Here is a 25,948-nt window from a genome sequence, read left to right as displayed (position 1 = left end):
GAGCGGCGTCGCCTGCTCCGAACGAATTTTATTAATTTGGGAAAATTTAATATTGAAATATTGAAATCCAATATTTAAAATAGTATGCATCATTTTCATTATATACGTTAATAATAGCTTTCTTCAAAGCTAAGAATTTTGGAAGCGGGATATATGATGAACCAGATAAAGGTGTATATGGGTTCACATTTCACATTTCACATGTTTTTCTTGGAATTCTTGTGTTTTTGCTACTATTTCCATAGTCTGGTAAAGAAAAATAGAATCCAAATACGAGAACTGATTCATAATAGTCAAGTTACTTTGAAATCTTGTAATCTCAATTTGTTTTGTTTAATGCTTAAAGAGTAATGTATTCGGCAAATAACTCGAAATTTACTTTTACCGATACATAACTCTCTAATGATGTACTGAGATGTGTGAGTTTGACCAAACTTCAATTGGTTAAAAATTTTTTGTTATTTTTTTTATTTAATTTTTCTCTTAATAAATAAACGTATTATGTGAAATGAAAAAAAAACAAGAGGAAACGCTCCAGTTTTCCGCGGTTTGTGGGCGTTAGAGTGGGCGTGGCCGGATGAAAACTTGTGGGAAGTTGCAGTGGCAAATCTAAAATACATATTCCTTTTGCATTTTCGGTTTCGGGTTTTGTGGGCGTTAGGGTTGGCGTGGCTAGATGAAAAAAAAAACAATTCGCATTTGGGGCATCATAAAAATCTACATGCTTTATGCGAACTTTCTATTGCTTATAGTTACCGAGAGATCAGGTTTTCTTGAAAATGCGAAAACCGTCTTTAGAGCTTGGTGGGCGTATGGGTGGGCCAGATAATAGTTCCACTAAAAGATGCACTGGCATCCAAAGTTTATACATACTGAATTTCATTTAGCGTTTTTGTTTTTCGCGATTTGTGGGCGTTAGAGTGGGCGTGGCAGGATGCTGTCCCGGGACCTCAAGAATCTTCATTCTAAATCTCAACTTTGTATTTGCTATAGTTCCTGAGATCTCAGCGTTCATACGGACGGACGGACGGACAGACGGACATGGCTCAACCGACTTCGCTATTGATCCTGATCAAGAATATGTATACTTTATAGGGTCGGAAACGTTTCCTTCTATCTGTTACATACTTTTCAACGAATTTAGTATACCCTTTTACTCTACGAGTAACGGGTATAAAAATGTTCTCTTACTTATTCTGAATAAGGGAAGGGAAGGGAAATATATAGACTCACTTACACACGTATGTCAAGGTAGAAAAGAAGAAGAAAACTTGAAAATTTTAGAATAAATTCGGCAAGCAGGCGGTAAAGAGAATCATTTTTAAAACTTAAACTCTTAGATGTACACTACGTATGCGAATCAAATTAAATTGTTTCTCAAACAGTTTGATGGAGTTGTACAAAATTCTCACTATCTGCGACTTCTCCTTATTAATTCAATACTACTTGAGTGTGAAGAAGTTAAAATGATAACTTCCAACCATGGCGTATACCTCAAAACATGTATCTGGAGTAAGGACTCAGCTATGGAAGGAATCGACACTTGTGGATGTCATAAAAAATTTGAGTACGTAAGGGAGGCAGCAAACATTATGAAGATATATTATAATCTAAAAAACAGAATGAGAAGAAAATAAAAAATACAAAAGTAATTCAGACTATATAACCTTAAAATAACTGCTTTCAGAGAAATAATTAATGATTTTATCATATATATGGAAAAGTAAAAACCAGACACAAAAACAAAAAAAATAAAGATTTTAAAAAAGTTAATTTTTGTTTTATTTATTTCAGTTAATATTTCTTATTTTATTTTATTTTATTTTACAAATAATTAATGATTTTATCATATATATGGAAAAGTAAAAACCAGACACAAAAACAAAAAAAATAAAGATTTTAAAAAAGTTAATTTTTGTTTTATTTATTTCAGTTAATATTTCTTATTTTATTTTATTTTATTTTCATACAATTTTTACTTAAATATCTAAGCTATTGCGACATTAATTAAAAACTCATCTTCATCTTTCAGTAATTTTAAATACTGAATTTCTAAGTCATCATCTTCTACATTGTCAAAGACGTAGTCGTCGTCCAGAAAAACTATTTCTTCCGGGTCATCTTTATCAAACCTTTGAGCATATTGAAAGTTCTCATTCAAAGACATCCATTGTTTCATCTCCAAATGGGAAATCTTCCCATTTTAGCGATTCCAACTCTTTTGAAATCGTTTGAGTTGATGTTGAAGAGCGGGCGAATACTTCCCTCAGATTCCTGTCCACGGTGTCTTCTTCAACTAGACCCATTACAACGTCTCGCTCCGTCTGGCTTCCACATCGAAGTCTCGGTAACCGATTTAGACATCCATCAACATTTCCAGAGCTTGAACCAAATCGATGAATTCCACGGATATTACACTCATGGTGATATGTACGATTTGTTACTGAGGCTGAACAATTTGACTATTCTCACTTTTATACTTAAAGGGCTTACAGATTTTTTATACTCCTACGTCCCCCTTTACTATTTTATTATGATGCGTCCATGGACTCATATCGTTTCAAATTAAGTCTGTGTCACTTTGTGTTGAAGTACAGAAATTTTAAAAACTGCAATTTTAATAAACAACTTGTTACTTTTCTTAAGACGTCCCCAATCCTTTTAAGACATTCCCACGACCAGGTATAAACAAAAAGGTATAATTCATGGATTCATGATTTCTGTGCCAAAACAAAGCTCTACCCCATTCAGCGCGTCGCAACGGGTGCCGTTATATGCTCCTTAAAGATGTTTACAAATCAGTTGCATGAGTGTGAAGTGTGGGGTCGAGGGGGTGGGGTGTTTGTGGCCACAAGCTATGAAATTTTTATAAACAATTAGAACCATTGTTATGATTTCTTGAACTTGAAACATTCCTTTAGATGGTCCTTTAGGCGGTCAGGAATAAACAAAAAGTATAATTCGTGATTTCTGTGTCAGAATACAAACTAATTAGAAGGAACTGTCGGTTGTGAGGGGAAACCCTAATTACAGAGAGCCAGACAGATAATGGGTTTTGTGGTGAAGGGAAACTTAATTAAATCAATAACGTGCCAGTTAATAGCCCGTAAATCTGGCCAAATCCACATTTTCTATCTACTGATGGTCCTTAATGTTGGGTATCGAAGGATAGGAAGGAAAGGAGACTGCAGTGGTGGTGGTGGTGGTGGAAGGTGTTGGCTAAGGTGGTTATGTCTTTGGCTTTTGCGGCTTTTGAGCTTTTTGTAGACTAGCAGCCCCTGTAGTTGGCAGTATGGTTTTCACAGTTGCCTCACTTTTTTAGTGCAGAATCTTCTTTGTTTTCTGGGTATTCTTTTGTGCTGTGAAGATCACCACAGGTAACACAATGGCAATTCACGCATTGGACAGGACCATTTCTTTTATGAGGCTCCTCCACGGTAATTTTACGATGGAGAAGGTATTCAAACTTCTAAATGGGGTGAACTAAGAACTTCTTGGTGCAATACAGATCTTAAAACGTGGATTTGAGATTTTTGCCTTGTAACCATCTTTGTGACAAGTTTGACTTCCTTCAGACCTTCCGCAATGTAGTTTTATAACTACATGAAGCCCCCTGCTGCTTTGATTAAAAGGACAAACTATCTAGGAATTTCGTAACAAAACGAAAATTTTCTTCATTGTTGTTTTGCAGTTTTCTTTCTTGGACGTTTCCTTTTTTAAGTATTGAAAGTGGTTGTGTCTAATCTCTTTCTTGAGATCAGTGGTTGCTATTGTAATTGCAGGTAGTTACCGATGGCACCGTAGAAGAGATTGCCCAAGCTGACGTCAGTGCGTCGATTGGTGAGAGGGGGACGGGCAATGAGCTTCTAGATTAAGTTACGGCAGCGGTACTTGGATCATCGGGCACAGTCAAACCTATTGCACTTCTTTTTGGCTCCGGTGAAACATACCAAAAGTTCGCGTAGTTTCGAGTAATAGAGAGGCGGCGCTCGTTTTATTACTGTTGTTGTCTTTCGCGACTTTGACTCGTCGGTTCACCGGGAGCTCCCATTATTTCCTTAGTTGCCGGCATGAGTTTACATTTCGTTTTGTTTTATTTAATTTGGATGAGATCTGAGGTACTATAAGACTGTTGAGATTAAGCAAGCAGATTTTTGAGGTCCCTGGGAAAGTTTATTGCAACATCCTGCCACGCCCTCTAAATCAGAAAAAAATAAAATCGCCGAGATCTCTGGAAATATAGAGCTAGAAAGTAGGGATTAAGGTTGTATTTTTCTTGAGATTATCCGGCCACGCCCACCAAACTCTCGGTAACTATAACTGAGAGATATAACTAGCCACGCTCACTCTAACGCCCACAAATCACGAAAAACTTAAAATGCGAAAATATAGGAACATATAAGAGCTGAAAAGTTAAGCCTAGGGCTACGTATTTTAGAAATGCCATTGCAGCTCGCCAAATTTTTCAGCCGGCCACGCCCACTTTGGCACCCTCAAACCGCAGAAAACTGTGGCGCCTACAATAATATAGTGTATGCCTTCGTTTGACCTTGTATAATCTTTTTGTAAATATCTATCGATTTACTAAAGATTTTTTAAATTTGAACCATATTTCGCTGTTTATTTAGAAAGTAAGGCTATTTCTCTGACAATAGGTGGCGCTGAATCTCCTTTAGCAAAATGAATAATATTAGGTTGTCAAAAAAGTCTTGAGGTATTTTCGCTAGTTGGCGCTGAAATCGCTTAGTTCTTGTTTTGTTCGTCGCATCAGGTCATACTATACCTTTTTGGAAACCCGATACAGTTTCCATTTCCACCGCACAACGATGGTATCAACGTTTTCGTTCTGCTGTAGAGGTGGTCGAAGATGCGCCACGCTCCGGAAGGCCTGTCGTCGAAAATTGCGATAAAATCGCTGAATTGGTCGAAAGAGACCGGCATAGTAGCAGCTGTAGCATCGGTCAAGAGCTGGACATGAGTCACTAAGAAGCTCGATGTAAGGGTGCCACACGAATTGCTTCTAAATCGCAACAAAATCGACCCGTTTTTGAAGAGTATGGTGACTGGCGATGAAAAGTGGGTCACTTACGATAACGTAAGGCGCAAACGGTCGTGGTCGAATAGCGGTGAAGCAGCCCAGACGGTGGGCAAGCCTGGATTGACGGCCAGGAAGGTTCTTCTGTGTGTTTGGTGGGATTGGCAGGGAATAATCCACTATGAGCTGCTCCCCTATGGCCAAAAGCTCAATTCGGACCTGTACTGCCAACAACCAGACCGCTTGAAGACAGCACTCATGCAGAAGAGGCCATCTTTGATCAACAGAGGCCGAATTGTCTTCCACCAGGACAATTGGTAATGCGTCATCGAACAAAACGGCGCATATTTGACTTGAATCGCATTATTGTAACCAATTTTATGAACAATTGAAAATTTAATAAAAATACCGCAAGACTTTTTTTTACAACCTAATATAAAATTGTTTAAAACAGTAACGGGTATTTTATAGACACGGCATTCGGCTATAGCGTTTCCTGTTTTTTTTGCGGTTTGTGATTACGCTTACTTACACACTGAAACACGTCTGCACGTGCAAAGAATTGTTGTTGTAAATCAGTTAGTAAACATGTTTTTTCTGACAAAAGGTGGCGGCATGTAAGAAATGAATTCTTCAAAATTTTACAAATCAGTAGTTGGTATCTTATTGTCGCGGCACTAGATTATAGTCTTTATTTTTTGTTTTGTTAATAAATTCGTTAAAAATTCGTTAAACGCTGTAAAATACTTCATCCAAGCATGACTTTAAGTCTCCGACGAACACATTAATAGCTCAGTGAAATCGTTTGCAATTTTATGGATGTACACCATTTCTCTCCAATCATAACAGCTAATGAAATTTTTTTACGCCGTCGTACAACAGTTTTGCAGACCGCTTTCTTTCTGAATATCATTGAACCAAAGCTGAAGTATCCTAGTGAAAGTTCAGCATTGGAAACAGCTAAGAGAGCTAAGTAAGAACTTATCATTAATTTCGGTGTATGCCTTTTTATCACAAAACAAGAAGAAAAGCTATAGTCAAATGCAGAAATTAATGCAGCGCCTCCTATTTTATGAAAATCTATTTTTTAAAACTGTTGGTGATGTCTCTGCTCAAGTGATGACTTATAACTTCCAATTCTTTCTAAATCTCAAAAAAATGTTCCTATTAAAGTTTTTGGTTCAATTGGTTGGTATTGACAAAAATGTTTTAGACAAGGTTAAACGAAATCATAAATTTAAATATTATAGACGCCACAGTTTTCCTTGGTTTGTTGGCATTAGAGTGGTGGCTTGCAATTGCATCTATAAAATACTTATGCTAAATCCTATCTTTTAGATTTTAAAGTTCCCGAGATCTTTGAATAATTGGTTAATTGGCGTGGCCAAATATGATAAAAAATGTAACGCTTTGATGACATCATTAAAAGCTACATTCTTAATCCTAACTTTAAAAAACCCGAAAAACATTTTTCGATTTACTACCTTAAGTTGCGCTACCACCTCAAGAACAAACATACCTTGACCCTACTTTCTAGTTCTAATAGCTCATTGTGCGCGTGGCCGGACGCTGCGTAGGAGTCTTAATAATATGGATGCTTAATCTCAAATTTGTATTTTAAAGTTGCTGAGAGCTTAGCGTTCATACGGACAGACAGACAGACGGACATGGCTAAATTAACTCGGTTATTAATAGAGTCGGAAATGCTTCATTATGGCTGTTAAATACTTTTCATCGAATACAATATTTCCTTTAGATCTATTTGTAAGAGATATAAAAAATTCAATTTGTGTTATGTTTATAAATACTTTTTTAATAATTCACTATTAATGTTTTGCAGGAATGAAAAGTTTTATACTTGTTGTGATGAGCCCTACTTGGACATAACATTTAATATTACAATGAGAAGAAAAACGCTTTTTTATACAGTTAATATAATAATACCGTGTATGGGAATTTCTTTCTTAACTGTATTGACTTTTTACCTTCCTTCGGATAGTGGAGAAAAGGTAATACAAATAACTCTTTGCACTGAACTAATAGTAATTAATATATATACTTTTCAGGTTACTCTATCTATTTCCATTCTTATAAGTCTTCACGTGTTCTTTCTTTTGGTGGTTGAAATAATTCCTCCGACATCATTGGTTGTTCCTTTATTAGGGAAATATTTAATATTTGCAATGATTCTTGTGTCTATAAGGTAATATTGAATTTTCTTATTCTTATCTTTGATATGATGTTCTTTAACTTTTTTAAAGTATCTGCGTGACGGTTGTCGTTTTGAACGTTCATTTCCGATCCCCCCAAACTCATAGAATGGCACCATGGGTTAAGCGCGTGTTCATTAACTTCTTGCCCGCCTTTTTATTTATAAAAAGACCTAAATACAATTTTGAAACAAGGTAAGCATTATACAAAATATATAATATAAGCATTTTAAAAGGAAAACATTATAAACATTGTTTTTCAACTGTTTACAGTTCCGCGATTCTTTGCGTTCCCAATAAGTTTGAATTACTTTTCTTTACAATCTCCATTGAAGACGCTTTGCGTTTTGAAAAGGAATAAGTTGATTTTAATTTAATTATTTTTAATAATTCTTTAGGCATCGGTGAAATACGCCTTTGGAGATAAATTCAAGAAGAAAAGAGGAAGATGTAGTCAAATGGTACTCTTGTAAGCAATTTCTATATGGAAATTTGATGCCCCATTGCACTATAGGAAATTTTGTCACTTTTCTGGCCAAAATTAAAATCTCAAGAACAAGGCAAGATATGGTCATATGGCATGTGGGCATATGGTCAATAGATTTCAGATATAAAAAAGGGAGCGTGGCACCGCCCACAACCTCAAGATCATATGCTAACTCAAAAACTAAGCAAGATATTAAGATTCGGTTTTTTTAATTTAAGTTCATATGGTCAATAAATTTCATATGTGAAAAATTTATGGGTGTGGCACCGCCCACAACCTCAAAGTCAGATATTAACTAAAAAACAAAGCAAAATTGCACCCTCTTTTATATAAAACTCAAATTACTTTGCGAATATGTTTGTTCGCTGTTTTAAAACTCAAAAACAATGTTTGTAATAATAATTTGGATTCTTTTCTTAATAATAGAAGGCGCTGCACGCATAATATAAGAAACTATCCAGCATTGGGTCATTTGAGGTTGCGTCCTAAAAACTTAAATATCTCGAAAAGTGCATAAAAGTGCACTTTCTGGTTACATTCATTCAAATAAGAATGAAATACTCTAAAACATAGTCTTTATTTCATTCATGGAATCGGCAGGACTCACTTTTAATGTCAATTAAAAAATTAGACTTAAATCTAAAAATACGTTTCTTAGACTACTCACATTTTTACCCTATTATTAAAAAAACACAAGTTCTTCCAACATTTGACATACAAAAAAACATTATACAAACCACACTGATAAGAACGCAGTGGCGCCTGTTATGCAACACTTAAAATTGATCTAATGTGAATGCAATTCAGTTAAAATTATTTTATTTTTTTCACTTTCAAAAAATAGTTTTTGGCCACAAGAGTAGCAAAATTTCCTATAGTACATTGAGATAGACCCGTTACAATTAGTGTGAACCAAAATTTAAGGATGATAATAAGTCTTAAGAAATCCAGTCTAGTGTCCTAACTACAAATTCAGCGTAACCACATTTGTGAACTGTGCCTAAATCCATTGACTCCCGGTATGGCACTTCCTACCATGCGCGATCGGCTCGTGGACCAGGCTTAAGTTTAAGCAACTTGAGTTCGATTTTACGTGACGTCACTGTCCATGTAAGGCCTTATAACTTATATTTCCTCATAGGTAGCGAACTAAAGTTCCGAATTAAAAAATCTTTCGTAAATCAATAGATATTGACAAAAAAATGTTATTCAAGGTCAAACGAAAACATTCAATATTATGGACGCCACAGTTTTCCGCGGTTTGTGGGCGTTAGAGTGGTTGTGGCAGGATAAATACTCGTGTTCTTAATCCCAATTTTCTTGCTCTTATAGTTTCCGAGCTTTTCTCATTTTTGGTTTTCTAGGATTTGTGGGCGTTAGAAAGGGCGTGGCTGTATGGGAAAAATATTCCGATTACACATGCTTAATTACATGATTAACCCTTTCTTTTTTCACTTATCAGTTTTTCTACAAAATGTGAAAACCGTTTGTTCAAGCATGAACATGAGACGCCCAGCATATATGGCAATCATTACCATCTGGTTGTACTTTAACTAACTGCGGCGCATCTACACTATTGTAAGAATGATATCACATTACTATATTCCGCATGTGTATTTAGGATCGTCTAGAAGAGATAGCCTTTTCTCGCTGTTATTTTACAAGCACGCCGTTAGCACATAAGTACCCGAACAGATGACCTTATCTCCCTGTTATCTTACAAACACAGCGCAAGTACACAAGTAATATAAGATAACGTTATAGCCTTATAAACTCAGCATTAGTTTAGGCTTATAGATGAATAAAAGGAGGGTCGCTCCTCCCAAACGGCGTGGTACAACCAACATCGTCAATGCGTTAGTATCTGAAGTAAACGTTTACCGAGTGAAGCGTTTCTGTGGCTTTAAACAGCGAAATTGAAAAAATTTCTGAAATTTGTTTTACATTTTTTGAATAACCACTACAAGTTGTGAGTCGGGGCACAGCACAGTACCAAGATCGAACCAAAAATACTTTCAAATTAACACGAACAAGATACTATCCGAGAAAACAATGGGATTGCTGAAGAGGCAAGTGGTGCTTCGTCAGGAGATCTTACAGGGAAATTCATTAAGGCACACCCATCAGCTATAGATGATTCGGCAGCAATTCACTGCGAATCACACAATGCTGACCAAAAGTGGCTTCATTAATCAAGAATATTTTAATGACAAAATATACGAGACCCGCATGGCACTCATCAAGATATATAAAGAGTATCTGATGAAGTTTGAATTTGCCGATCACGCCATGGCAAGTACATCAAAAGCAGGAGCCTCAAAAGAAGATGCATCAAATAGAAGCCTGAGCCCTGTAGACAGCTTGGTGGAACTCGTGGACAAAAGAGCCGAGAAAGTGAGGCAACACATGAAAGAAGTGTATGCCGACCTGGAGAGCAGCAACATGGAAAAGATCCTTGATCACAAGGACAAGATGAACTTCCTTTGGTCAAGGGTACAGACCACTTTGTCACAATTAGAGCCAGAATATGAATCATATGCCTTTGACATCGACACGATCGATGAACTAGAACGCAAAGTCAGATTGCTATCTATCTTTCATACAAGAAAATATTCCGGAGCTATAAAGAGTAGATCTTCTTTAATTTAATGGAAACACAAAAAAAAAATGGCCCACATTCTTCGAATTCAAGAAAACTGAATTACCTAACATTATGCTTAAAAAGAGAATCCAAAATGGTAGTCGGACATTTGCTGAATGGATCAGCTGCCGGCATGGGAGCTAATATGCAAGCGCTACGAAAACAAGCGCAAAATATTTGCTAACCGCGTTAACCAAATGTCGGACATGGAACTGCTGAAGAAAAAGGCAGATAAAGGCAATATGCGTATATTCCTGGACACAGCAACAGAGTATATTTATTTAATCAAAGAAAAAGGCCAAATTGCAAAGAAGCTGATGCCATATTCACTCAGATATTGCTGCGCGAATTATTTGAAGAAGCCCTACAACCTTATGAGCAGGAAATCCATGAACTGGATAATGTGCTGGAATTTATTGAGCAATTTTAAAACTCAATAGATTCAGTGCAAAAAAGTTTCATCTATGTAGAAGCAAAGAAATCGATTCCTAAAAGATGCCGTTTTTTCACAAATAGAGGGGAACGAAATTGGCATATGCCAAATATTCAAAGCAGAAACAGTCAAAAAACGCAAAGAATTTGTGTTCAAGAACTCGTTATGCTATAAATGTTTGGGCACCCATAGCTTTAAAGAATGCAAGAAAAGGTCCTATAATAACTTACTCCATGAGAAACCAAATAGGAGTCACTTAGCAGCAATTGCCTCAACCGGCACAAATGGCAAGATACGATGCTAGCAACCGCGCTGATTTTAGTACAAACTAAGGCCGGTAAATATAAGCAATTGAGAGCATTAATTGATGGAGGATCCCAAAAAATATTGAAGTTCAAATCATCTCACAAAGCGTTGAAGGGCTGAAGAATAGCATGCACTTGAAAATCAAGCCAAGGGTTAAAAGCACCTTTCAAGCAACAACACAAGCTTTGGTATTACCAGAGCTACAAAGGGCTCTACCGAGCAGAAAAACTGAAATGAATGTCATCTAGCTGACCCACACTTCAACGAGCCTCGTAGAATGGATATAATAATTGGCGTTGACTTATTCCCACTAATCATGTTGGGCCAAGTCAAAAGAGTCCATGACACAATAGGACAGAAAACCACATTAGGATAGATTGTCTCGGGCAACATAGCTAGAGCATCGGATAAAAAGGCCATCAGCGCAACAACAACAATATGTTTAGATGACCTCGAGCGTTTCTGGGAACTAGAAGAGGAAACCAATGAGTCGGAGCTCAACCCCTATTTGGATGGAGATGTTATTCTAAGGGTAGGTAGGGGAGAATGCAAAGGAACCGTATGACGTGAAACATCCAATTATAATTGTAAAATCACACCTTTCGAGGCTCATAAAAAAAACTTACGTGGTGGATTGACACTGATGAGAATCTACATCAAAAAAAAAGTACCGGATATTTAGATTGCGGAACGCCATAAAGAAGTATGAGTAACCTGTATAAGATAAAAACAGAATATGACCAATCAGCTAATGGGAAATCTACCAGTCTATCGAGTGAGAGGTACGCTGGACCACTCCAAATTCGCTGCATCAAGGGTAGAGGACAAAAGTCGCATAAAGGATATATATGCCTATTTGTTTGTATGGCAACAAAGGCCATACATCTGGAACTCGTAAGTGACTTATCTTCAGAACGATTCTTGGAGGCTCTACACCGGTTCTTCGCCAGACGAGGGAAAAGGAAGCACCTATTTAGCCAACTTTGTAGGCGCAGCCAGAAGCCTAGATACGGAACTCGATACCTCCATGAAAAATAATACCAGTATAGCACCAATACTGGAAAAGGAAGGAGTGCAGTGGCACTTTGTCCCGCCGGCAAGCCCCCATATGGGAGGATTATGGGAAGCTGGAGTAAAATCGGTGAATTACCATTTTAGGAGAGCAATCGGTGCCAACAGCTTCACATTTAAATAGTTTTCAACACTTTTGTGTCAAATTGAGGCATCGCTAAGCTGCTGTCCCATAGTTACCTTGTGTGATGACAATGAAGGAGAGAATATTCTGACGCCGGGTCATTTTCTCGTTGGAAGACCACTTATAGGTCCACCAAAACATTTTGATGAAAATCACAAGATTGGGTCCCTTGACAAATGGAGGTACATGCAACGAATCAGAGAAGAATTCTGAAGAAAATGGAAAGAAGAATACTTGATTTCACTTCAAGAGCTACCGAAATGGCGACAAGAAAAGCCAAACCTGAAAGAAGGACAACTTGTTTTACTAAAAGAAGAAAACACGCATCCAGCCAGATGGCCAATGGAAAGATAATAAAAACTGCAAAAGGAAAAGATGATAAAGTCCGTGTAGTAACAATAAAAACAAATACTGGGGAAATTAAAAGACCCTTAAATAAAATCAGCTTGTTTCCGTCTCCAAACCAAGACGACCAAGCCGACGAGTCAAGCCAGAAAATGATGACAAGAACAGCCAAAAGGGCATCAGGCAAAGGGATCAATGGTGCTATGATATCGAATATAAACTCATCAAGAGTCAAGATTCACAATATAGACCAACAAACAGCAGTACTAATGGACAAAATCGGAAAAGTGGAAATTATCTCATCGAATTGGCAGTTACTATATTACTATAATATGGAAGCCTACTTCGCAGTCCTAAAGCAAGCAGATGATATTATAGAAAAAATGTTGTACAACAATCAGCCGTACAATTAAAATGCGGGTAGATAACACAAGAAGAAAAATGAAATCATCACACAGGAATCGAAAAGACAGAGAAGGTTCATCCTGTTTTTTGACACGATCAAAGAAAACAGCCAAACTATCATCAGAAATAAAAAGCGATTAAATGATTATATGATTAATCAGACCTCAATTATCAATGCGACGTCGGATTTAAAACGCACTACTACAGAATAGATAACAGAAACTTCTAATGAATACTGGAATTATACTATAATTAAATAAAACGGAGCAAACAATGAGAAACCACTTCTTAATCTACACGGACGCAATTAAATTCTTCATGTTAATTAATCAGATACGAAACTAAATTGATGAAGCAGACGGTCTTTAATCAAAAGCAATTGCCCTTAAAACAGACGTTTATCAAGGAAAAGTCAAACCTTCTTTGATCAAAACAAATAAAATGTTGGCCAAACTGAATGAAATTCAGCAAAAACTGCAGAGGAACAAAAGTCTTCCAGGAGGGAATTCACCGGAAAAATTGCAATTCATTTATAAATTAATGAAGGCACAAGCAATAATTAAGGATAACTTGTTAATCATCGACGCAAGAGTACCCATTTATGCAAATCAACATGCAAATATCTTCAAAACGATTCCAGTACCTCTCAAACTCAATAAGAGAAAAGTTATTCCAAAAATTAAAACGATATTTACTATCTTCAACAAAGATATCAACGCCTACCTCCTATTGACAGAGACTAAAATAAGTCACTATCTTCACGAAGACGAAGATACTTATCTATGTGAAGGAAGTTGGGACTGGAAAGATGCAAATGAACAAAGCTCTGAAGAATTACCCATAAAGCCGAGCAATAATCAAATATGTATAATGATCTGGTATGAAGAAGATTATTTCCTGAAGAATATGAATGGAAAAAAACAGGGGCTGTTCAAGATATTTACAAATACGTCTGCTCACACAACATGCGGGAGCAACCAAGAAGTGATACTGGTACCTAACCAAGGCTTAATAGACATGCCTACAGGATGTTCAGCAAGGATTGGTCAAATTACAATCATAACATCAAAAAAAGTATGGTCAACAGATGCTGAAAGATACCCAGAACATTTCCACAAGGTGGTGAGTCAAAAAGACTCCTGGATGCCAACACCACTTCACAACGTTGTAGTTATTAACTCAATAGACCTACAATAATTACAACAAAACATAAGGGACTTGAACACACAATAAATAACCATAGGCTGTATCCTCATATACGTGAAGAAGAAGACAAATCATAGGCAGCAACTACTAGCGATCACATTATCTTGCCCCCGCAGAATGTTCAAGCATGAACATGAGACGTACACCAGATAAGCCAATTATAGCCATCTAGTTGTACTCAAACGAAGTGCAGTGAATATACACTATCGTGGTAATGATATCACTTTACTAAATTCCGCATGTGTATTTAGGATCGTCCCGAAGAAATAGCCTTATCTCGCTGTTATTTTACAAGCACGGCGTTAACAAAAAAGTATTTTAGGATCATCCCGAACAGATGACCTTATCTCGCTGTTCCCTTACAAAGTAAGTTATTTAAGATTACGTTGTAGTGCTACAGTAAATGTTCCCCACGTAATGTTGTAAACACCGTCTTTCGAGCTTGGTGAGCGTAAGAGTGGGCATCTCAAGATTATACATACTTAAGTTCAGCTTTCTAGTTCAAATGCTACCTGAAATTTCAGCTCTTTTAGTTTTTTGTGATTTGTGAACGTTATAGTGGGAGTGAGAAGATGCTTAAATAAGCTTGCGCTTCTTATAGACCTTAAAAATCAACTAGCTTAATCTTAACATAGTAATCTTATAGTACCTGAGATCTCAGCGTTCATACGGACAAACGGACGTATATATACGCTTTCTTCTACCTGCTACATACTTCTCAAGAAATATACAGTTTTATTCTACGAGTATTGGGTATTAATATTCTCTGATCAGCTGAATCGGTTGATCGATTTGCCCATGGATAACGATTCAGTAAAACAAATTAAATGGTTTATTTACTCAATAAATTTAATGTTAAAAGGAAATTTGAATGAGGATATTGGTGTGATTTTTGCACACGTCAATATCAGAAAATTTCATAAATAAGCGTTCCAACTTTATGAAACGCATTTGAAAAAAAATAAGGAAATTCAATTACTAGATAATGTAATGAATTTCTTGGAACAAACTTTCAGTTATCTTAGTTCGTCACAAAATGAAGAAAGGAAATGGTAAAAAGCACGGTAAATGACAGCTATCTATTGTGTAAAATAGTTGGACACTTTTTAACTAATTGTTATAAATTAAGAGAAATGAGTCCATCAGAAAGAGGAGTATTTATTCGCAAGCAACGTTTGTTCTATACTGGAAAAAGTAATCACTGGCTTTACAAAAGAGCAAGCGTTTCTAGCTACAGCTTTGATTAAAGTAAAATTAAAACAAGACGAAACGCTATAATTGAGTGCCGGGACTATAAGACACCCGATACAGTTTTACACAATTGTAAAATATTAATTTTGCTAGTTGGAGTGGACAAAGCCCCTCCATTTGTCAATAAATCTGGAATGCAGATATATACCCCAACTACCATAGGCTGCAAAAAGCAAAGATTATGTATTACCCAGACGGACTAAAAGTAACCGATTATTCTGCTGAAATAACTCTACAGAATTTAGAAGACCATTCGGTAAGCTGTATCATAAATGCGCACTCGCAGGTTGTTGAAAATCATGTTACAGGAGAAAATAATAACAGAAGTTTGACTGCAATTTACAAATGGGGCTGCGATGGAAGCAATGGCCACGAGACCTATCGCCAAAAGTTTCAAGATGGTGAAACAAGTAGGGTCTTCTAATAAATTTCCCACATTTTAATAATGATTCTGAATCTTCAGATTCCGAATAATAGTAGCGAATAATATATAGAAAACAAACTCATTGGTTAAAATGTAAATTAAAAAATAAAACACTTAAAAAATGGTGAACATTTATATTGTTGAATATGGTTTTTTTAATATTTGTATGGTAGCTATGAGAAATACCTAACGTAGGACATTGAAATTTGGAATGAATTAAAAACTGTAAATACAAAGTTTCATTAAAATATCTATTAATTTACTAAAGTTATTAATTTCACTGTCCATGTGATGCCTTATAACCCCAATTTTTTCAAATATCGCAAAATATTGTTCTAATTTGAACAATTTTTGGTAAATAGATAGATTATGACAAAAATATGTTATACACGGTCAAACGAAGACATACATAAACGGATGAAAACTTACGGAGAGAAGTAGTTGAATCTCTTAAATACGTAATCCAGCAGGATTTCGCATTTCGGGTATTCCGTTTTTTCTAGTCGTTTGAGTGGACGTGGCTAAATGGAAAAAAATATTTTGCATTGGGGCATCATAAAAAACTAGAAGCTTAATCCCGAATTTCCATCACTAAAAGTTCCCGAGATCTCAGCGTTTCACAAAAAGCGAAAACCGTCTTTCGAGTTTGGTAAGCATAAAAAAGGACGTGGTACCACCATAAGATGTGCTAGCATCTCAAGACTATACATACTTAATCCCAAAATTCTAGCTTTAATGATTCCTGAGATTTCAGCGTTTTTAGTTTTCCGCGATGTGTGGGCGTGGCAGGAGGCTGAAATAAAGTACTGCACTGCGTAAGGTCCTCAAGAATCTGCTTGCCTAATCTGAACTTTGTATCTCTTATAGTTCCTGAGACAACAGCGTTCATACGGACGGACAGACGGACACGGCTTAATCGACTTCGCTATTGATCCTGATCAAAAATATTTATAATATAATTTCTATCGATTTACCAAAGATTTTTTAGGTAATAAGGCCTCACATGGGCAGTGACGTCATTATCAGTTACTCAACGTACTTTCACTAACAATAGGTAGCGCCTTGAAAATTTCCACTAGCAAAATGAATATTTTAAAATTGTCTAAAACAGGTATCTTATAGTCGCGGCACTCGACTATAGCGTTAACTCTTGTTTTAAATTGGAGTTTAACCTTGTATCGCCCATTTTGATCTTTTTTAGTGGATTCTAAGAAATGTTTTTCACAAATTTCATCCTCAATATCATTGTTTTCATTTTCCATCTCCCAAAATCTTTCTAAATTGCCTACTTCCATTGTAGTAGCTACAATCAGTTGTTTAACCTTTGATTTTGTGCAACAGGATACATCCACAAGAAATCAGTGTTTCGACTAGCAAATGATAGTGGTTTTCATTGTTAGGTGTGCCTGGAGAAAGGACTGCTTCTATTGAGTCTGTCGTAAGAGTGTCAATAGCGAAGTCGATTAAGCCATGTCCGCCCGTCCGTCCGCCAGTCCGTCTGTCCGTATGAACGCAGTGATCTTAGGAGCTATAGGAGATACCGAGCTGAGATTATGCAGGGAGATAAGCAGCGCAAGTTTATTTCAGCATCTGACCACGCCCACTCTAACGCCAAAAAACCTCGGAAACCGAAAAATACGAAAAGCTCGTGAACTAAATATAAGATATAGAAACTAATGCTTACGAATATTTATATTAGAGATGCCACTGCAACGTGACACGAGCCCTCATCTGGCAGCGCCCACTAGAACGCTTACAAAACGTGAAAAACTGTGGCATCCATAATATCATAATGTATGCCTCCGTTCGACATTGTATAACATATTTATATCAATATTTATCGATTTACTAAAGATTTTTAATTGGAACAAAATTTCGCCACTTATAAAGAAGTTTAGGTTATGAGGACGCATGGACAGTGACGTTACCATCAGTTAGTGTTGGCGAATTTAGTGGACTGTATTTCTTTTTTCTAGAATTCGAGTTTATTTCTTAATTATAAGCGATTGCGAGCGAGTCAAAAACTATATATATTAAGCGGGGCAGGTTGCAAGCGGTTGCAAGCGAGTCCAAAACTATATATACATATATGCGGGGCACGTTACAAGCGGTTGCGATCGATTATTAACTATTTATTAAGCGGTTGCGAGCGAGTCAAAATCTATATAATAACGCGAGGCAAGTTACAAGCGGTTGCGATCGAGTCAAAAACTATACAATAACAGACGAAAAAACGTGCAGAAAAGATAATGCAGAAAAACGCGTGATACTGCAATACCAATGCAAATTTACTGCAATTTCGTCTATGCGTGTGAGCTTCAGGATTTGAGACGAAAAACAAAACATTGATGTGCATTTAACGACGATTAGAACAACAATACAATGATGGGCATTTAACTAGGTGCCCTTTGACAATAATACAATAATGATAAATGGCCGATCTATTCTTCAACATACCGGCCCTCTGAACGACGGTTCAGTTCAAAGGAAGCACAAATTCGTAATGGGGCGCTTGTAGATCCCTCTGGCAGTTTTAACGGTGACCACACGGACCCTCTGATCCTGTCCAGGATGATGTTGTACGACTCGTCCCAACAGCCAGATGGCTATCTCTACCAGGAAGAGTATAAGCCCCAGTAGCGTGGAGAAGGCCCACGCTGTTTCAATATACCAATGCAGACGCTCGTGCGGAGATTCATGGACCAGGGAAATACTGTGCAGATTACACACCGTCTCGATGTTTGGCAGGATGAAGGTGCTGATCATCAGGGCCAGCATGTGCACCGCCACCAGGAGGGTGGTGCAGATGGCGAAGGCTATCAGCAATCCCGGTGGTACACTTGTGTCGGGATCCAGTTGCACTTTCACCATTGCCACCATGGCAAATCCTGAGAGCAGGGCTGATATCTTACTGGAAGCCTTGAGCTTGGCCCGACTCAGTGGCAGTGACATGCAGAGCGCTCGCCAAGGCCGAAGGTTGCTGCCGAATCCCCTTACGGTTCGGCTGCGGATGCACCTGTTCCATGTCCATGAAAGAGCGAACTAGGGAATCCAAATCTTCGTAAGCGTGGTGAACTTGTGCTTTCGTAAGTGGTTCGCCACAATCATTATAGCTGCCTGTAATAACCCCACCAAAATTAGTATGTAGCGCAATGGGGTATTCAATACCAAACTCTCGGCGATGTCCAGTATAGATGTTCCACAGTTGATCAGCGCCTAAAATAACGTCGATTTTTCCCGGTGATCGGGTCAGCTAACGGTAAGTTGCGAATCTTGGTCCAGACAGAAGCGGTGGATTTGACCTGCTGAGCGGGAATCAAAGAAGTCAGAGAACTCATAATTAGGCCAGAGACCTCCAATGAGGCAGTCGTAGTCCTTGAAAGCAAAGTGAAGCTAGCGCGACCTCGGCTAACTCCAGCCGGGTTAGCACCTAATCCAACAACTGAGATGCGAGCATGCGTGCGTGGAATTCCAATCTGTTGGATAAACGACTCAGCTACCATGGTTATTGTTGATCCAGTATCGAGCAATATCCTACATGAGGTCTTGTTGCCACATGTGTCAACTACATTAGCTAGAATAGTTGGCAGTAGGGCTTGATTGTTGGTCCTCTCCACAGTATGATGGCTGACAGCACCAGTATTTAAACCAACATCAGGATCAATCGAAGGAAATATATTAACCTCAGCCGCATACATATCGGCGGAGGCCAACAGAATCGATCTAGACTCTTCCGGGTGGACTAGCGTGTGATGCTTAGCGTTGCACTGACGGCAAGTGTTCGAAGAATTACAATTCTTGACTTGATGAGATCGACTTAGGCAATTAAAACAAAGCTTAGTATCCCTGGCAAAGGTACGGCGATTTACGACATCCAGGGCTTTGAATGCAGTACAAGCGTATATATTGTGCTGTCCTTGACAATATATGCAGTCGCGAGAAGACTGATTTGATCCACTTGCATGATAAGCGGCTTGGTGGCTTCTACTCTGGGCTGGTCTTGAGGGTTGCATTACGTGTATATTTTGACAAGACTCCAAGGTATAACAATGCGCAAAAAGAAAAGCTAATATATTATATATGGTGACGTCTTCCTTGGACGACACACTGCAGTTTGCCCAAGCTTGTTTGATTTCGGGTCCTAGTTTGGATAGCAAAATATAAATTAGCCACACATCGCGGCTGTCACAGTTCAGCGCGTGTAGGCCTCGAATACATTCATCAGCAGAGTCAATTACCTTACGTAACTCTGCGATATTCAAATTGTTAGCAGTTGGCAACGATAGAAAATTTTGAAGAAATGTTCGAGCGATTAGCGCTTTCTTGTTATAACGATTTTCCAATTTTTCCCACGCATCTTGGTAGTTATCATTAGTAACGGCAATATGTTTAATTAAGGAAAGTGCTTCCCCATCTAAATAAGATTTCAGATAATGAAACTTTTGGCACTTTTTCGTTATTATTTACTGAGCTTAAGAACAAATCACTAAATTGGCTCCAATCTTCGTATTTGCCATAAAATGTGGGAATTCGAATTTTCTCAAACCTTAAATTGGCTGCTCCCGATGAGGTATTCATTCGTTCCAGAAGTTGGTTTTGTCCCTCAAATAGACGTTCCACTGCACTTGATAACAAAATGTTCGACTGGTCTTGCCCATGATCTTGACCACCCATCTCGTTTATGGCTTTAATAAAGATGGCATGCGCTCTGTAAAACTTGTCCTCGTACCCAGGTATATCCAATCCAGGGTCTTCATATCCCTCCTCCTGGTTATATACCACTAAATCATCGAAGAGGTCCATAAAGTGGTTGAAGGTGGCTACAAGACGATTCAGCTTGAGTTGCAATGTTTTCACATTATCACATTCCTGCGAAAACTCCAAAGCACTGTTAAGGGTACGAGTTATTTGCCCCTTGCAGGCACGATGTTGTTGAATTGCCCGATGCATTAAAGAGTTCATGACGGCGGCTAGTTTGTCTTTTATTATTCACAAATAAACTCGAATTCAACGCAGAATATCCGGCTCGAAGGACCAAAAATTTGTTATGTTGGCGAATTAAGTGGACTGTATTTCTTTTTTCTAGGATTCGAGTTTATTTCTTAATTATAAGCGGGTTTACAATTTTTTAAGCGGGGCAAGGTGCGAGCGGGTGCGAGCGGGTGCGAGCGAGTCAAAAACTATATATATTAAGCGGGGCAGGTTGCAAGCGGTTGCAAGTGAGTCCAAAACTATATATATAAGCGGGGCAAGTTACAAGCGGTTCCGATCGGTTATTAACTATTTATTAAGCGGGACAAGTTACAAGCGGTTGCGAGCGAGTCAAAATCTATATAATAACGCGGGGCAAGTTACAAGCGGTTGCGATCGAGTCAAAAACTATACAATAACAGCCGAAAAACGTGCAGAAAAGATAATGCAGAAAAACGCGTGATACTGCAATACCAATGCAAATTTACTGCAATTTCGTCTATGCGTGTGAGCTTCAGGATTTGAGACGAAAAACAAAACATTGATGTGCATTTAACTAGCTACGATTACAATAAAACAATAATAATAAATGGCCGATCTATTCTTCAACAGTTATTAAACATGCTTTTTAGACATAAGGTGGAGCTTCGTCCATTTAAACTCACAAAATGAATATTTTACAATTGTGTACAACAAAAAAATATCCTACAAAAATCCTAATATATCAAAAACAAAAAAATAAAAATCTTACACAAAAAATCTAGTTAGTAAAAGAATGCCCAATTAGTTATTATTACCAAAAGAAAAACTAATATACTAAAAATCAACAAAAATATTTAGTTTAAGTAAGTCTTCTTAATTATTATTAACAAGAACATTAATATATTTTTAATAATGTAATATATAATAATAAACCCTAATTGGTAAAAATTAAATCACTAAATATGCCTTCCGTATTTTACGTGGAAAAAATTTTTGGGGAACACGGAGTGGCCCAACCTTAACACTATAATCGTGAGCTAATTCGAGAAATTAAATGTTTATTGATTTAATCTTAGACTAGTATGTTTGAAAAATAAAAGTAAGTTTGTGGAAACCCACTTTAAAATGATATAAACGAGTAACAGGTATAAAAAGCGGAGAATTTTGTTAGTTCTTTCAAACCATTATCGGTGCAACATCATTCAGAACTTTTGGAAAAAAAATAAAAAACAAAAAAGTAAATGTGCAGTGAACGTGTATTAAATATATATAAAAACTCAAGTAAATATGTATATAAAAGAGAAAAAAATGTAAAAAAAAAAATGGATAGCCAATTCAAGTTTTGTCATTCATGCCAATTTTTTGTTAGGAGGTGCATAAGAAGAATGCAATTCAACCCGTCGATCGACGCATCAGACATCCAATTACCTAAAATCTTTATGAGTGAAGCAAGATCGTTTTTGCTCACACATATCAGTACATTATTAGAGAGTTATATATCGGTAAAAGTAAAGTTCGATTTATTTGCCGAATATATACTCTTTAAGGCTTAAGCGGAAAAAATTTAGATTAAAAGTTTTTAAAGAAAAATGAAATAAGAGCAAACACACAAGAATTCCATGAAAAAGATAGCGGGTTGGCATTAATTACAATAATGCGCCTAGAAATGAATGTGAACCAATATACACCTTTATCAGGTTCATCATATATCCCGCTTCCAAAATTCTTAGCTTCAAAGAAAGCTATTATTTACGTATATAATGAAAATGATGCATACTGTTTTAAATATTGGATTTCACCAATCTAAATTTCCCTATTTAAATAAAATCTGTAAGAACATTTTTAAAGAATAATCTTTACATAAGTATATACATCTTTGGGTATAATGAAGAGACCAAGCAAATAATTGGTCCTCTTTTGTATTGAGATTGAGATTAAGAAACCATGTCATATAGAAATGCTGTTTTTGGAAGATGGAGGAAATAGACATATATGTTCATTAAAATTATTTCTACGTATGTGTTATACAATATAATATAGATAACTATATAACATACTATATAAAATTTTAATTTTTTCAATAGATTATTAACAACACAAAAGTGGTATCAGAAATGATCATATTGATATTGATCGTCGCCGTATGCAGACGTGTATTTTTATTGTGCTCCGGGGAAAAAAAAAAAAAAAATAAAGTATTCAATAATATCCAAAAAAGTGCAGTGACTGGTTTCGTAAACCAAAACAACGCGAAAAGACGCTTTCAGTGATGAAAATCGCTAATGTTTATATTGATTAATTAATTTATTAATATAAAACAAAACACTAATTCTAACAAACTCAACCTCGACTGCAATGAGTTTAAACGACGTTCGCACACAACGTCAACGTGAGCAAGACGAGAGACGGCTCTCAGCACAAAGAAACAACGCTTACTTCTCTTTCAAAGCAACCGAAAGTAATGCAAGCTCTTCCCAAACACGGTCAATTACCCCAAACTTGACCGAATTCCTAAACGTAGAGAGCGAGAGAGCGCGTTCTTGCTCCCCCTCGCTACCATCGATGTCTCTGCAGCCAAAGAGCGCAGCAACTACCACCGCAATTTCTCTGACAACGTCAACCATAACAACAACAACAACCGCAACTGTAACGACAGCGCGATTAACGACGTCATCAGCTAGCAGCGCAAACATTAATATTTCTGCCCCTGCGCTGCCCGAAAAAGAGAACAAAAACAAAGAAAATATTAAGCCGGCTGTGCAGACTGGTATGGATCGCTACATCCAAATCAAAAGGAAGCTAAGCCCCCTAAACTCGCAACGCAAAATAACCCGTGGCAATGCTAACATAGCTGCAATAGAAACGCCCTCTAACTCAAACCGTTTTAAAATCTTGGCAGACTATGAGGATGATGCCGAATCTACTGAAGTCGAAAAAAGGAAGACTAAGCCCCCGCCAATTTACTTACGAGAAAAAAGTTCCAACGTTCTTGTCAACAAAATTATAGAGCTTATTGGCAAGGACAATTTTCACATAATACCACTCGTAAAGGGCAACATCCAGGAAACAAAAGTTCAAACGAAGTCTGAAGATAATTACAGAGTATTATCAAAATATCTCACCGACAAAAAAATGAACTTTTATACTTATCAGCTAAAAAGCAGCAAGGGCCTGCAAGTCGTACTTAAGGGCATAGAGTCCGAAGTATCGCCTGCAGAGATAACAAGGGCGCTACAAGAGAAGGGATTTAGCGCTAAGACAGTCTTCAATATCCTTAACAGGGATAGAAAGCCGCAGCCACTCTTTAAGGTTGAGCTCGAACCAGAAATTAAGCCCCTAAAGAAATACGAAGTGCACCCTATATACAATCTTCAGTTCCTGCTGCACCGCAGAATTACGGTTGAGGAGCCGCACAAACGCAATGGCCCGGTACAATGTGCGAACTGCCAAGAATTTGGCCATACAAGGTCTTACTGTAAACTGCGCCCTGTGTGTGTAGTTTGTGGTGAGCTTCATGACTCCGCACACTGCCCAGCGAGCAAAGATGACCACAACTCAAAAAAGTGCGGCAACTGCGGTGGAAATCACACTGCTAACTATAGAGGTTGCCCAGTTTATAAGGAGCTGAAAAGTCGAATCCACCAGAGGGGAATTACTGCCCGCACCCAAAATAAACAGTTGCTAGCCTCCAGGTCAAACCCTGAAGTCTTCTTCTCGACTGCAGCCAGATCCTCACTTGGACCCATAAACTCAGCCAAAAATGTTACATACGCAAGTGCTTTAAAATTAGGACTGTCTACCCCAGCCTCAAAAAGCTCATTGCCGCAATCAGCATACCAAGAACCGAACACGGCTCAGCAGCATCAACCGCCAGAGCAGCCAAAAAGTAACTTTGAAGCTATGATATGCAGTCTACAACAAAGCCTTACGGAGTTTATGTCGTTTATGCGTACAACAATGCAAGATCTGATGCGAAACCAAAATCTATTAATACAAATGCTGGTTTCACAACAATCCAAATAATGACTTCCCTACGAATATCTACGTGGAACGCTAACGGCGTTTCGCAGCATAAGCTCGAGTTAGCGCAATTCCTACTAGACAATGAAATCGACGTAATGCTGCTTTCAGAAACACATCTTACAAACAGATACAATTTTCAACTACGAGGATATTCATTCTATGGAACAAACCATCCAGATGGTAAAGCACACGGCGGGACTGGAATTTTAATCAGGAGCCGTATTAAGCACCATTATCATACGAAATTTGCTAAAAACTACCTACAGGCCACATCCATAAATATACACCTAAATACTGGCAAGCAATTAATGCTAGCCGCCGTATACTGCCCCCCACGCTTCACAATAGCCGAAGATGAGTTTATGCAATTTTTCAACTCACTCGGAGACCACTTCATAGCAGCAGGAGACTACAATGCCAAGCACACACACTGGGGATCTCGTCTCGTGACTCCAAAAGGAAAGCAGCTCTATAATGCAATTATCAAAGCCAAGAACAAGCTCGACTATGTTTCTTCTGGCACACCAACATACTGGCCGGCAGACCCAAAGAAACTTCCGGATTTAATAGACTTTGCGATTACCAAAAATATTCCTAAAAACATGATAAGCGCCGAATGCCTCTCGGATCTTTCATCTGATCACTCGCCTGTCCTTTTTACTCTACTCCGACATCCAGGAACATGGGATCAACCATTAAAACTGACCTCACATAAAACCAATTGGGTTAAGTACAGGAAGTATATTAGCTCACACATTGAGCTAAGTCCTCACCTCAGCGATGAAGCCAACGTAGACAGTTTTGTTAATTCACTGGAATCTGTACTCGTCTCTGCAGCTCGAGTTTCAACACCTCATACTATAAACACACAATGGAATCAAAAGAAGTCAAATCTACAAATCGAACAGCTCGTCCTCGAAAAGCGACGCTTACGTCGAGCATGGCAAATTCACAGATCGCCATCTGCAAAGCAATGCTTAAAACATGCCTCACGTCAACTTGCTCAAGCTCTACAGCAAGAAGAAACATATGTC

At 37.6% G+C, this 25,948-nt stretch overlaps 1 protein-coding gene across 1 annotated transcript in view; it reads left to right on the top strand.

Moving 5' to 3' along the window:
• The first annotated feature begins 6,864 nt into the window (after positions 1-6,864).
• The window catches only part of LOC121529733 (acetylcholine receptor subunit alpha-like), a 238,331-nt gene continuing 219,247 nt past the window's right edge, over positions 6,865-25,948 (top strand). The window contains exons 1-3 of the mRNA XM_041817660.1: positions 6,865-7,044; positions 7,102-7,238; positions 7,297-7,440. Of these exons, the coding sequence (XP_041673594.1) occupies positions 6,865-7,044; positions 7,102-7,238; positions 7,297-7,440 (461 nt within the window). The remainder of the gene's footprint in view (positions 7,045-7,101; positions 7,239-7,296; positions 7,441-25,948) is intronic.

This window comes from Drosophila eugracilis, unplaced genomic scaffold, assembly GCF_018153835.1.
Source record: "Drosophila eugracilis isolate 14026-0451.02 unplaced genomic scaffold, ASM1815383v1 contig_1821, whole genome shotgun sequence".
NCBI lineage: Eukaryota > Metazoa > Arthropoda > Insecta > Diptera > Drosophilidae > Drosophila > Drosophila eugracilis.
This window is presented reverse-complemented; position numbering and strand designations above follow the sequence as displayed.